Genomic DNA, 14,308 nt, shown 5'->3' with positions numbered 1-14,308 from the left:
GTCTTCATATGGGAGGTGCTCCAGTCTCCTGATCATCCTCGTGGCCTCCTCTGGACTTGTTCCAACAGTTCCGTGTCCTTTTTATCTGGATCTGTGTAGACAAGTTTCATAGCCCATGAGATTTGCAAAAGCATAAATCCACACGCTCCACGGAGATAAATGAGTCAAGTTTATCTGTTGCTGGATTGCAGCAGAGAGCAGTCACTCTCTCCTGTTCATGTATTTAATTAAAATTGTACAATGTTTTTAATTCAACAAATAGAATTCTTAACATTATTTCACAATTAGTTAAAAATAGCAAATATGTGAAACTAAATTGAGAGAAATGTATGTAAAAATAGATTGGCTGAAAGTAATCCTTATTTTTATTACATATTTTTCTATTTGAAGTATCAAAGACACTTGCTTCTAACTATAATTATTAGCAAAATCTCCTATTACTTTTTTTTTATCTGTGGGAATTCAGATGGGTTTTTCTGTTTGTTATAGAGAAATTGAGAATTTAAAATGTATTCTAGTGTTCAACTGCCTAGTAACTGGATTGATTTCTTATGCATAGGAACTGCTGATAACCAGACAGTGCAAGTCCTTAATGAAACGTTGAGCTATCAAAATGTTCAATACTTCATAATTCTGAAGAATTTGTCCTGGAGTGATGCAATGACTGCATGTGTAAATAACCAGATGCAGCTGGTTAGCATCACAGATCAGTTCCAGCAGGCTTTTCTTGCTGTTCAGGCTGCCCTTCATAATTACCCACTGTGGACTGGACTCTTCAGCAGAGATGTAAGTTTTATTTTCCCCTCAGACTGTGGCTTAAGGTAATTTTAAGACCTGTGTGAAATAGAAACCGAGTTAAAGAAATACAATGAAAAATTAATTTCTGGGGTAACTGTTTTCATTTGGGAATGACCATCTGGAGGGGCTCAAGGTTAATGTTCTGAATCTTCAGTTCTCCAAGTTACATAGTTGTTGAAGTCCTCTGGAAGGATTGATCATAAAGAGACAATTCTTTTAAAAGATGATAGGATGAAAGGATATATTGTGGGGTGGCAGCATCATAGATAGTTGAATCAGCTTTGTCTTTTTTGTTAATGAACGAGTAATTAGTGTTGCCATTTAATACCATTGCCACTGAAAGGAAGACAACTCAAAATCTGTTTTAAGAAGGAGAAACTAGAAGTGGCAAATAACCTCCAAAATGAATCATTGAACTCTTCTGGAGATAGTTAGAGGGAGACTTCCCTAAGGCAAGTTAGTGGGCTTTTCTTTTTTTTTTCTTCTATTTGTTATGTCTGGAGGAGGTACTGCTTGCTTGTAAGATCTCTTAAAGATCTTCATTGTGGATTGAGAGCTCTCTTAGCTGTTAATGAAATGGCTTGAGCTTGCTTTCAGGGTTTATGTTTCTTGTCAAGCATGAGTCTTGAGGTCATCATAAGAAAAAAGTAAAAACTTATTTGAGAAGTGCCTTACCCAAAAAGCTTGACAGTGCTCACTCATCATCTGTGGTGTTATGACCCTCCTATGTCAGTACTGGGCTACTGAGTATCCTAGGCAAAGTGGGGAGAGGGGGAATAGTAACTTGATATATATATATCAAGTGTAAATATATACTTGTATATATCAAGTATAAATACATCAAAGTATAAATATATACTTTGTAGAGAGTATTTTAAAAGGCATAGGGCATTTCATGTTAGTGAAGATGGGGGAAACCAGACAAACTATTTTCCCCTCCTCTTTTGAATCTTCGTCTGTAGGTGAAGATCAAATGATTAATTTTGCTACATACAACTTGGGCATGCACTGGCTTTTCACTATTGCAACACTTCATTATTTGGGCACAGTTAAAAAGTCACATGAAAGGAAATTATAATGAAAGTGGTCAACAGAACTTGTTATTCCAGTGCTGGAATCACAGACACAAAAGAAAGATATGAGATAAATTAAATTATGAAGTGGCAGGGGGATTTCCTGAAGAAAACCTTTAAATATAGGATTCTTGAAGGATGGCATACTTGCATGTGGGGTTTTTTTCTTATTCCTCCTGCATCCTTCAGGGCAGGAATGCACTTATTAAATCAGTTAAGTATTTAACAGATTACTTTCAACTCAGTTTGGAGTAATTGAGACTTATTCTCAGATACTCCGTTTTCCAACACCAGATAATTACATCCACCATTTATTTGCAGGTGCAAATGATGCAACATTTAAATAATGCAACATTTACTTCAGCTAATTCATATTTCTGCAACTGCAAAACTTAAAATAATGAAGTTTGTTATATTTTGAGCAGCAGATCAGATCATGAGGACAGTGGAACATTTACAGTTCTCATCAGAGACACTGTAAATGTGTAGCCAATATCGTGTCATTATCATGTCATTTTCTGTACCTAATATTTTTTACTATGTAAGCTCATCCCTTTTACGTATACAATGCTAGGGTGGAAGACATTATGGCTGGCTGGATGGGAAACAAGTTAGTTTTAGTCGCTGGTCTGAAGATGATGAAGAAACAAGTGAAGAATGTGTGTTTTTGGATACTGATAGCTTCTGGAAAACTTCTGACTGTTCCTCTGAAAATCGAGGTGCTATTTGCTATGCATCAGAAAGTATGTATCCTAGCATAATATTTATAGAAGCTGAATTACACATTACATACTTGATAATTCCAGATTGTAACTTCAAAATTGGAACTTTTTTAACTCATGTTCTCAGGCAGGCTGATTTGCATGCCAGGAAAAAAAGAAACAAAGTTCAAAGAGGGCACAAACCAGTTCTTCTTAATCAACGTTACTTATAAATTAATTTGGCATGGGTGCTTTGGGCTAGACTGCACTATTCATGTTGCCAACTGATTCTGCCTTTCCACTGTTTCTGTAAGATGGTTGCATACTAATTTCCCCCATTTGCATGTGGGAGAAGATTCAGGTACCTCTGTACTATTTGCATCTTAATATTGGGACCTCCTGAAATCTCTTCAGACATGGAAGTCTATACAGGGAGGAGGAGGTACATGACTACATGGAGAAGACAGATAGCAGGTAGACATTGAATTGAAAGGTATACATTAAAGTCATCTGCAGTTCACAAAACCCTACTAAATGCATACCAATTATAGCAAGATAGGTAGGGAGGACATCTTTGGGGAGGAGATACATATGTAGCACAGCCCTTTTCTGAAAAGTAAAAAGATTGCATATTTCTTCCCTATGAGAGACCATTATAATTTGTTTTGGCTTGTTGGTTTTGTTTTTTTCTGTGGGGGAAACACATTTAAGCTATTGTTGTACATACTGAGTCACAGTGAAGTATATACTAGGCATTATGACATGCTTAACTATTTTGTTCTTGCAGCTTCAGTGATTGCAGGAAGAGTTCTCACTTCTGAAGTATTAGATAAAGCCATAGAACTAAGATATGTTGACAGCTAAGTTGCTTATTTGTTATGGTGATCTGCCTTCATGCAAGAGGCAGTCTGAGGTTTTAGTTATTAGCCCACACTTAGCACTTTCATGTAGGGATTTTATTCTTAAAACTATATAGCATAACAATTGGGAAAACATGTAAGCATCTGTATTCTTTGATAATGCTTACTGTTGGTGGTGTTACTTAAAAAAAAAACCAACAAAACACCATTGTGAAGAAACAGGAACAATGTATATTGCACATTTAGAGGATGGCATTGAATTTGCAAGTTTCTCAGTGGTACCAGAAGGTAGTATGTGGTGTGTCAGGTTATGTGTTGTTATTAACAAGTCATGTCCTGAATGATATCTTTCCTTTCCTTAGAGAAGATTGAAAAAGAACAAGCTACACAAGTTAAGTGCCCCCATAAAATTAAGAATACACCCTGGATATCATTTAGAAACAATTGTTACACTTTCCTGATAACGAAAAATAGATGGAGAGAAATGAAATCTCAAGAAGCTCATCATTTATGCAAGAAAATGAGTAAGTACTTTGTCATACAACAGGTATTTATGGACATACCAGCTTCAGGGAGATGAGATCTGAGTCACTGTCTTACAAGGACAGCGAAGTGAGTGTTGAGAAAGGTTGTAGCATTTGGAAATGTGCATTAGTGTTGCACTGACTAATTGTGTTTGCCCTTGCACTACTCTGATACAAAATTCCAGAGCATGGGTAGGAGAATTTGAGAGAGAGAAATGGCTAGGAACTGTTGAACTGTGAGATCTCTGGAAAACTGAAAGGTGTTTTGTTGTTTGCTTGGTTTTGTGCGTTTGTTGTGGGTGGTTTCGTGATTGGTTGTTGATTTTATTTTTTTTTTCCTTTATAATAAGTAGATTTTAAATTGTTTGGGTAATTTTATCCTGTTGGCAACAGTCTGGCTTTACGATCACATTTACTTCATGGGTTTTTTTTCCTCTCCCTTGCTATGTGGAACACTTAAGTGAACAAAGTAAGTGAACTGAGAATAGTCCCATTCAGAAAAGCACATGGGCTTTTCCTGTCCATTCTGAGCAAAGTGTAAACTTAGGAACAGCTTCCCTCTTCTATTAAACCATTGCTTATGGCACTTCACACATGCATCTCTCCAGAAACTTTTAAGTTTTCATTGATTGATTTCAGTTCGGTCATTTTCTTAATAGTGTTTCTCTACTAGGCAGTTCAAGAAGATAGTGAAAGATTGCTGACATTTTTATGTTCTATGCAGAGAATTTTTACTACACATAACCTAAGTGACAATAGGACCCACAAATAACTCTGGAGTTGATGTCTTTCAGTTATCCGCAAAACCAGGGGAAGCACTGTTGATAATACATACCTTTTAAAAATTGTTTTCACAATGTTTGTTATTGTTATAAAGGCCTTTGTGTGTTCTTGGCCTATCTTTAATAACATAGAAAATAATTTTTAACTGAAAGGTGGATTTTTAAGAAAGTAATTTAAAAAACTTTTCAACAGACTCTGAAGCCTTTGTTCTGAGTGTTCGAGATGAAGAAGAGAATAACTTCGTTACTGAGCAGCTTCGTTCATTCAGTGGTCTGGCTACGTGGGTCTGGCTGGGTGTGATTTACGATGATAGTGGTAAGATTTAAGGTGGTAGTTTTTTTTCTTAATAACTGGATTGGAGACAAAGTTTGCAGCATTAGGTGCATGTTTCAGTATACAACTGAAGTCAAACAATGCAAACCTATAATAATGTTTCCTATATTTATATATTATTTATACTTATTATATTTATATTCTTTCTATTTTATATATTTATCTTCTAGAAGATAATAACCCGACATGCTTTCTGTTTGAGTGATAATTAGATCCAGTATGTTCTGTTTAGTCTAAATTTGATTTCCCTGGAAAACAGAATGTAAAAGGGCCTGGATAAGTAATGCTAACATACTTAGCATTGTCTATGGAACTGATTTACAGTAACTGAGAGTATCACTGCATTTTTCCAATGTGCATATCTGTTAAGGTCATTAGTATATTCAAAGTTAAATTAGATTTGTACACATAATGCCAATATTTTAGTAAATATGCAATGTTTTCCACAGATAAAGTTCTCAAATGGTATGATGAAACTTATCTGACTTACAATAACTGGAGACTGGGAAGACCTAACATAAAGAAGAACAGTTTTTTTGCTGGTGTAAATCTTGATGGCTTTTGGGATATTTATAATTATTCTCAAAGCTGGCATGCTCATCACTATAATGTGTACAGTATTCTCGCCTGTAAAATTGAAAGCGGTAAGTAGCAGAGAAGATTTATGTGTAGTAATGGAGTGTTGGATGAGGGTCATAATTTAAGTTCTACTTCTGTAGTACCTGCTATAAGGCTTTGGTTTTGCTGCCAATGAAACACATGGCACAGCTGTCATGGCTTTCTTGGGCTGTATGGTCAGCCTGTGCATCACTGCTGTAATACTAATTGTAATAATAAATCAGCAGGAATTGTGTTTGGTGTACTCCTCCATCACCTGCTCACAGTGTTCAAAGTAGCAAAAGATAACTTACTTCATGTAAGTGGCTTGTAATGCACACTTTAATGCTTGAGTTGCATTGATATGGAATGATTTTAATGTTTTCTGTATGTTTGTGGTAACATGAATGAAGTACACAGAACTTGTTGTCTTTTTATTCTTTGGCATAGGACCCCAACAGCACAAACCTCCATTGCCTGAGTCTATTCCACATGGAAACAGAACATACAGAATCCTTCAGAAAAAGTTAACATGGTATGAAGCATTGAGAGAATGCAAACAAAATGGAAGTGATTTAGTAAGCATACACAGTGAATCACAGCAGTTATTTATAGAAGATGTTGTCAAGCAGGATGGCTATCCTCTGTGGCTTGGGTTGTCAATTCATGATGTAAGTATATGCTTACATGTACTTATATAGTATATGTTGGTGGCATCAGTAACAGAGCTTGTAAGTAATGTTCGGCGCAAGATATGAAATACTTTCTGATGCTTTTTTCCAGTTTATTGGAATCTTTGTTCAGTGTAGTAAACTACCTACTTTTTCAGCCCTGTGTAACATAAGTTAAAGTATATTAAATTTTAGTGTAAGTAGCCACACCAACATATTTTTCCAAATCCTTAACATTTTAAGGTAATAGAATGGTCCCACATCATTCCTTGCAGGACAAGAAACTGCAGTTTACAGCACTGACTTTAGAGGCTCCAGATTTTATGGCCTTCTGCAGGATGAGATTTCATTTGCAAACACAGTAAGACAAGGCTGCATGGAGCCTGTTCAGTGCAGGTCAGGACTGGGTCTCCAGGAACTGACTGTCTAGTAAATTATGCCTCCTTCCCAAGAGGCATAGGAGGAGGCAGCAGCAGATCTTCCTTCTCCTTTGTCTACTTAACCTTGGAGCCAAAAGCCTGTGGCCCTTACCCTGCTCCCCATACTAATTGCTAGACCTGGCAGGAATACCCCTCTGCAGAGGTGTGTGATTTATATGTGTGCCTTTGCTGCCTCTGCGTGTTCTTTGGTCTGAATGGGTCCTTCCACTTCTGACAATTGACTCTTCATTGTCATGGGTTTCCAGCAGTGTATCTGCAGTAGGAGCTAATCATTCCTGAGCTGCCCAGCTGTACTCACTGAGGCCATCTTGACAGCTTAGCAGTTTGGAACATATCTAATAATGTTCATGGTGAGGAATTTCAGACTGCTTAAATGAAACAGCAGGATGAAATTAGGTAAAATGTTCCCCATAGAATAAGACGAGGCACATTGCAGGTTTAAATTTCTTACAAACATGCCACGTATTCTCGGTTCCGACAAATAATCAGGATTTCCATCTTAAGAATTCATTGAAAAATACAAACCGTGTTGTACCTGTATCAAGTATGCGTTTAGAAAATGAGGTCACCCACACTTCATCACCCTACAAGGGATAAGTATTTCTACATTACTTACTAATGACTGTCAGGGTTTAAACCACATCCACATACTGTGGTTTAAAAGTTATTGGGGTTTTTTTTCTTTAACTAGGGAAGTAAAGCTAATTTTGAATGGTCAGATGGAAGTGACTTTGACTACTATCCTTGGGAATTAGAAAACTCAAATACTACTGAGAACTGTGTTTTGTTGGATACTAGAGGATTTTGGAACCGTACAAAATGTACAAATGTTGCTGAAGGTGCCATTTGCTATAGCCCTCCAAACAGTAAGTGTTATTTTTAATGTTTAGTGTAGTTCTCTTATCTATTCTATTTACACATGTTGTATTTAGAGCTACAAATGAAGGCTGAAATGCCACACAATTCCTTCTAAAGAAGAGCTGTCTATCAAGGATGATAAAATACTTTTTTAATACTTCAGGGAGATTCATTCTGTCTGTTCCAGTGGTGAAAATCTAAAACAATCCTAGTCACTTTTTTATCACCTGTGGTATGAATATCACACTGTATCTATCTTTTCTGAATCAAAATCCTTACCAAACACATGCAACAAACTTCAAACCTTCCTAAAAGGTAAGAAAAATGTTAACATGGTTCCCAAGATTTTTTGGGGCTTGTCTCATGCTTGTTTTCAAATATATTCATTTATGATATATGGAGGAATGAAAGTTAACTGAATCATGGTTGTTGGTAGGAGAGGTAGTCACTAATACTGTCCTGTTACTCCAAAAACTTCTGCATCAGAAATAACATCATTTTCTTTGTTTTTGCAGAAAGACAATTACAGCCAAAGCCAGTGAGCAAAGCCCCAGGATGCCCGCAGCTTAGCAGTACCCTACAATGGATGCAGCACAAGTATCATTGTTACGCATTTGACATGGCATTCTACAATTTTTCAGTATATAATGTGGAAGATGCTAAGAAAGTCTGCCAGAAACTGAGTATGTTTAGACTCCTCCTTAAATTACAACTTATAATTAGTCCACTATTCAAAAAGTAATAAAACCCAACAACCAAAAAGCCTACCCTGGTTATATTTCAGCTTTTTATCGTCTTCAGTTTAGGAAAAGCAATAGCAAGCTTTATCTCTGAATGTCTGATAAAGGTTCTTGATAAAATGCTGCAATGTACTGACAAATTGTTTAGCACACAGATATCTGCAAGTAAAATGCAGATAGCATTGATAGAGGACCAGAAATTTAAGGATTAAACCCTTTTATTTGCATACAATTAACTTTATAATAAATATAGTGCTGTTAGCAGTGCTTTCTTATATCCTTGTAGTAGCTGCTTGCTAGTAAGGAGCTTACTAACCTATCAAATGTTTCAAAGCATGTACTTTATAGATATTATTAAGGTACATAATATCACTAAAAAACCTTAATTTTACTTCAAGTTAAAGGATTTTCTGTTTTCTTTGAGAAGCTGTGTGGGGAATTGTATTGCGGATGATGATAAGCAGTGTCGTGCAGGATTTTTAATTAGCTTCTTAGCTTAGAAGCTAGTGACTGTCATAACTTTCTTTTATTGGATTATCTTATGATGTGTACTCTGTGTAGGATGAAAAAGAAAAGGTGCAAGTAGTCCCAGTCCTGGATGCAGTTTTTTGTCAAGTCCTACCTGGTCTAGTAGTTGAAAGAGAAAGTGATCTTCTAAATTAAGCTTCTGTCTTATATTTGTATGTGCTTGTAAAGAATGAGCCTGTCTCCAGTATACACTTTCCTCCATCTTATGTCTTAATTGCTGTAACACTGTGTATAAAATCCTGAGGCACAATGAGGCGATCAATTTAGAAATTAACTCGACTCAGCAAAATGATGAGCTTTAGTTCAACTGTATTTTTTAAAAGGGTTTATTACTTGACAGGACTTGTAATTCGAGTGTGGTGTATCGTTTGATGTTTTCCATGTATGTAATCCCAGCTGCAGTAAGTTTACTCCCGTTTTATTTTCCATGACCTGCTTGAATAACCAGTCATCTAAAGCCATCTGTATAAAATACTGTATTTTAGGGAATGGGAGGTTTATGTCTTTATTCTGCAGGTTACTTTAGGCTTTTTTTAGAAGCCCAGATTAGCAAATATTTTCTTGTAGTAACTGTTCTCACAAAAAGCACCAAGTGGTACAAGCACCATGAAAAATATCTGAAGTTTCAATTTTTCCTCTTCCCCTTAGATCCTTCAGCAACTCTTCTGACTATAGTGGATGCTGAAGAAAATGCATTTGTGAGTGCACACATAAAGGAAAATGATCTCATCACCAAGAACGTATGGCTTGGCCTAGCTCAAAGCTCTAAGGGTAAGAAGTAGCAGCCATGTATGAGCATGAATGTTTCATATGGTAAATAAAAATGCTAAGTCCTCAAATAAGAATACAGTTTTGTAGTGTTGATACCTTACAGTAACACGTGCTGAGGTTGGAATCCCTCATTTAGCATTATAAAGACTTCCTTGAACTTCATTATAGCTTAAATATCTTCCTGTGGCACCCTTCAGGAGTGCAACATTTTCCTCAGCACTGTCATTGGTGCCTAGTGATTAATCAAACACTAAAGGTCTGGAGAAGTGTGGCTGAAAGTGATGTGTTCATATTTATTGCTTTTAATGTATGGGATAGTCAGTTCTGTTTCTTTGGCAACATAAATCAACAGATTGTGAACGACACTGTGTAGCATTAGAGCATGTTTTAGTGATCTAAACTAAGCAAAAAATTTTTTCCCCAACAGATCAGTCCCTGAACTGGCTTGATGGCTCATCAGTTAATTATGTCAACTGGGAAAATAAAACTGCAGCAGTCAATGAAAAATGCAGCGTTATTCTGTCCACAACTGGCACGTGGTCCAAAGTTGACTGCAGTCGTAGTCAAAGCAGAGTGGTTTGTAAAGCTCCTTTAGGTACGGAAACATTGATTTTAGCAGAGACTCTTTTTTGTAGTGAACATATTCAGGATCTTCTTTTTCTGGTGGGAAAAGTCCATGTTAAAGTAATGGAAGTCTAATTCACAAAAGAACCTGTCAATTACCTCTGCCTAAGCAAGACCTTTCTGTTGCTGTTGTGCCATAAAACTGCATTCAGGGACAAATTAGCTAGGAATATAATTCTGGCTCGCGCTATCCATTCAAAGGGTAAGGGAGAGAACTGAAATTTCCACTCACAAGAGAGCATAGAGTAGTTGCAGACACTTCTTACCATGGGATCTCTCTTGCAGGTGAGTAAGTGTAGGTTGGAACAGAGAGACTTCTGCTTTTAAGATGCTCAGTAAGCAGGGACTGCAGATTGTGTTTTAAGTCTTGAGGAGGCTTCTGAAAATGGTGCCCCACAGTTCCAGAAATTCATTCAGGCCTTGTGTTACTTCGTCATACTCTGCTCTGTACAGGAAAGCAAGCACTTATCCGAGCATTAAGCAAGTTCCTGAGAAGCACTGGAATCTTTCTGATTTTGTATATGTATTCACTGAAATGGAAACTACATGTTGCTGAGGAAGACCTCAACAAGATACCTTCAGTCTAAAGGAAGCATAATTCCCTCCACTTCGAGAGCCCAGGATCTCATTAGATTTCTGAGCTATACAAACCTTGGAATGAGTACAGCATTTACTAATAGGTTTTTTTTGACCTCCAGAGGTCCCTTCCAACCTAAATATTATTAGGAAATTAACAACAGAATTATCAAAAATAAGCTAATAGATGCTGATTCATATGGGAGCATAACTTCCCATGTGATAATGTGAAGACTATTAATATGATGATGCAGTTTGCCTTAACTTCAACTAAACGCATCGGTATTAGAGTATAGTTACCTAAGCATCAGCCCTATGACAAAATATTCTTACCAAAATTCTGAAAGAATAACTATTTATGTTTTGTTCTGTTACAGGTTCTAATCATACTGGGGTGGCTGTAGCATTTGCCCTGCTAATTATCTTAGTCTTCATGGTCGGATTAGTCTGGTATCTCTATAAAAAGAAGCGTCTTCACTGGACTGCCTTCTCTTCAGTACGCTATCAAAGAGGGGTGAATGATGATGAAACCGATGATGTGTTCACTAAAGACGCCTATTGAGAAACTGTTCCTTCTGGGCAATTTTGCATGAACTTCACTGTGTGAAGCCATAATGAATGAGCTACCTGATGGTTTATTACTTCTTTTTGGAAAAGTAATAAGAAGGTTATTAATAGGGGGTAAATTTTGTTCTTTTATACAAGTGCAATTTTTATTCAAGTCCATGGTAAGTACATTTGGCCTCAGCCATTTAGGTGCAAGGTTTCTAGAGTTCAATGATATTTTTTAATTTACAGTGTTCTCTCTACTGGAGAGAGTGGAATAATGCCAACAATAGTTCATGCAACATCACGTTAATGAATGCACTTAAAATTGCTACATGAATTCTGTAACTTTGTACAATTATCCATCAATAACTTCATGCCAAATGATGCACCATTTTGCTATGCCATAAGGGTTTTCCTGCTAGCATTGGATTACCCTGTAGAAGCAGCTTTTGTAATAAGCAGTTATAAATTTTGATATAACAGGAGCAGGGAGTTATCAAACAACCAAGTATTTGTTCCCAGTTAACTAGAGTTTAAATATTCTTGTTATAGTGGAGGAAGATCATGCTGCGATTTCCTCCCCACAAAAAGCATAGCGGTGAGAGAATTTTCCTTAGAATGTACATTTTGTATGAAGAGTTATGAGGAAAACCTTGAGCTAAAGCCATGCCATCTAGGAGTAAATTAAATAGAGTATTTAAAAGCTGAGACTGTGTTGAGCTGGCAGATCACTACTCTTACCCCCTGAAAGTGGTAGTGGGGCTAACAAAAATACCCCCTAAGGGCTTACTGCAAACACAAGCACAACTTGAGATATAATAAAAGCCTTAGCCCTATAAAAACCAAAGGCATAAATGGTTTATCCTGTGACATAAATGCTTTTCAAGTAATTGGCTCAATTTGTTTTCACAGCTCCTTTCACAAAGTTTTGAAAGAACAAATAGCAGGAATGTTTACAGTGATAAATCAGTATCTAGACCTAGGTATTAATTAAAGGTTTAAAAGCCTGCACTTGGAGTAGTACTTAGAGGAGGAGATACTACATTCTATCACACATCTTAACCTACTCTGAAATTAGACTAGAGTGATTTTCTTGGAGATCAGAACACAAAAGGCCTGCTCTGTATTATGATCCACTGCACTGTGACACCCAGGGACAGGAGTGTCATAGTGACAGTGTTCCTAGTTCCGTAATGAGATCCTCCCAACATTTACTTCCCCTAGTACTCTTTATTTATACTAGGATTAAATACCTAACTAACTTAGTAGGTGAAATATGTCATCTGTCTAGGAAACATGATATACGTAGGGAAAGAGCCAGAAAGAATGTATGGTAAATAAACTTGTGCACATAAATGCAAAAAATACTTGAGTATTTTACCTAAAATTTTAACTTTATTTTTGTATGTGATGTGTCACTGTGGCCTTTTCTATGTACTCCAAAGAAAGCTATGAAGGGAAAAAGGGAAAACAAAATTGCATATATTAATTACTCTAATGATTTAATGTTTTGAAAAAGTCTTCACATTTTAAATGCATGAATCAACGAACAAACACTTTTATGAAGGAGGATGTGTAAAAGGCCACATCCATTCCCCATGTAATGGTGATATGATACTGGAAATAGGAATTCATTTGGTCTGATGTGCTGAGAAAAGTACTACTGATTTCTCTAAAGCAATGGCACAAGGTCGTGATGTTCCAGCTGCCTTTCCCCCCCTGCAGTTTACTTACCTTGACAGCACTTTCCTTTATTCCTGTTTGCACTATTTTGATAAGCAAGTGTTCATAAATTCTATTGAGAAACAGAGAATGTCTTGTAGATACCATGTTAGAGCCTGTCAGAACAGCAGCCTGAAGGGGCACAGAAAAGGAGCCAATGTTTGTGTTCATTGAACGAAGGAGTAAGCACTTTTATTGTTTATTTGGTACTTTGGGCACAATTGTGAACCTTTTCTTTCTTTCTTGATGTAACTTGTAGAAAAAGTAGCTATTATGCTAGTTACTGTGTAATGAAAGTAACGCTCACCCCTTTCTTAAACTTACCCTGGTGTGAGAAGTGTTTGAAACGTAACAAAGCCTGTTTCCTGTCATCCTCAGGTTGATCTTATATACCTAAGTGCTTTGCCAAATGACTTCTAACTTAATGGATTAAAAAAGTGTTGGTTATTGTCCTTTTCTAACAGTAAAAAGTGTGGAAAATTATTTACAGACTCTCATGTTTTCAGATTTACAAGTTTTATAGATGTTTATACTTTGAGTATTTTTAGGTGTGAATCTGAAATGGAAAATGGACATTAGTAAATTCTTAATTCTCCAACATACACAAATATATACTTTTTATTAAAAAAAATGTATATTTTATTCTTATGAACGATGTAAATATTTTGTAAGGCCTCATTTCTCATGTTTGTTTCATCATACCCAAGTTGTCTAATCACTGGTGATTCTTATTTGAGTAAGCACAACTCAGTGCAGGTGAATAATCCACATTATTTGAAATAAATACACAGATTCTTTAGCAGTATTTGTTACAGAAAGAATAAAGTGAGATAAAGCACTAAACTGCTTACACTGGGTTTATTTCCATGGAAGCAGTTATCAGAGCTAAAGGTACAGCTTATTAATCACTAGCTAAAAAAAGTACGTAGCAGAGGTGTTGTGAACACAGTGAAAGCAGATGAGTGTTACCATGAGTACACCAGTACACCAGACTTTAGAAGTAATGAAAATCTTTGCATTTAAAAAGAATGTCAGTAACTTTCTTTTTGCAGTAGAAATCATATTTTATCATGGACTGTGGTTAGACCTAGCTTTTATCAAGATGCTTCTGGACTTACACAGGAAGGGAACATCCTTCGCTGCCTTGTTTTTTTTTTATC

General features: G+C 36.4%; 1 protein-coding gene across 1 annotated transcript in view; it reads left to right on the top strand.

Moving 5' to 3' along the window:
* Positions 1-13,631, top strand: part of LY75 (lymphocyte antigen 75) — a 47,753-nt gene extending 34,122 nt beyond the window's left edge. Inside the window, exons 25-35 of the mRNA XM_065671671.1 lie at positions 560-786; positions 2,446-2,614; positions 3,795-3,956; positions 4,932-5,054; positions 5,522-5,716; positions 6,120-6,340; positions 7,472-7,646; positions 8,154-8,321; positions 9,555-9,677; positions 10,105-10,272; positions 11,255-13,631. Of these exons, the coding sequence (XP_065527743.1) occupies positions 560-786; positions 2,446-2,614; positions 3,795-3,956; positions 4,932-5,054; positions 5,522-5,716; positions 6,120-6,340; positions 7,472-7,646; positions 8,154-8,321; positions 9,555-9,677; positions 10,105-10,272; positions 11,255-11,439 (1,916 nt within the window). The 3' untranslated portion in view covers positions 11,440-13,631. The remainder of the gene's footprint in view (positions 1-559; positions 787-2,445; positions 2,615-3,794; positions 3,957-4,931; positions 5,055-5,521; positions 5,717-6,119; positions 6,341-7,471; positions 7,647-8,153; positions 8,322-9,554; positions 9,678-10,104; positions 10,273-11,254) is intronic.
* Positions 13,632-14,308: the final 677 nt, after the last annotated feature.

The sequence above is a fragment of the Lathamus discolor genome, chromosome 3 (genome assembly GCF_037157495.1).
Source record: "Lathamus discolor isolate bLatDis1 chromosome 3, bLatDis1.hap1, whole genome shotgun sequence".
NCBI classification, from domain to species: Eukaryota; Metazoa; Chordata; class Aves; order Psittaciformes; family Psittacidae; genus Lathamus; species Lathamus discolor.
Note: the sequence above shows the minus strand (reverse complement) of the source record. Positions and strands in the feature narration are given on the sequence as shown.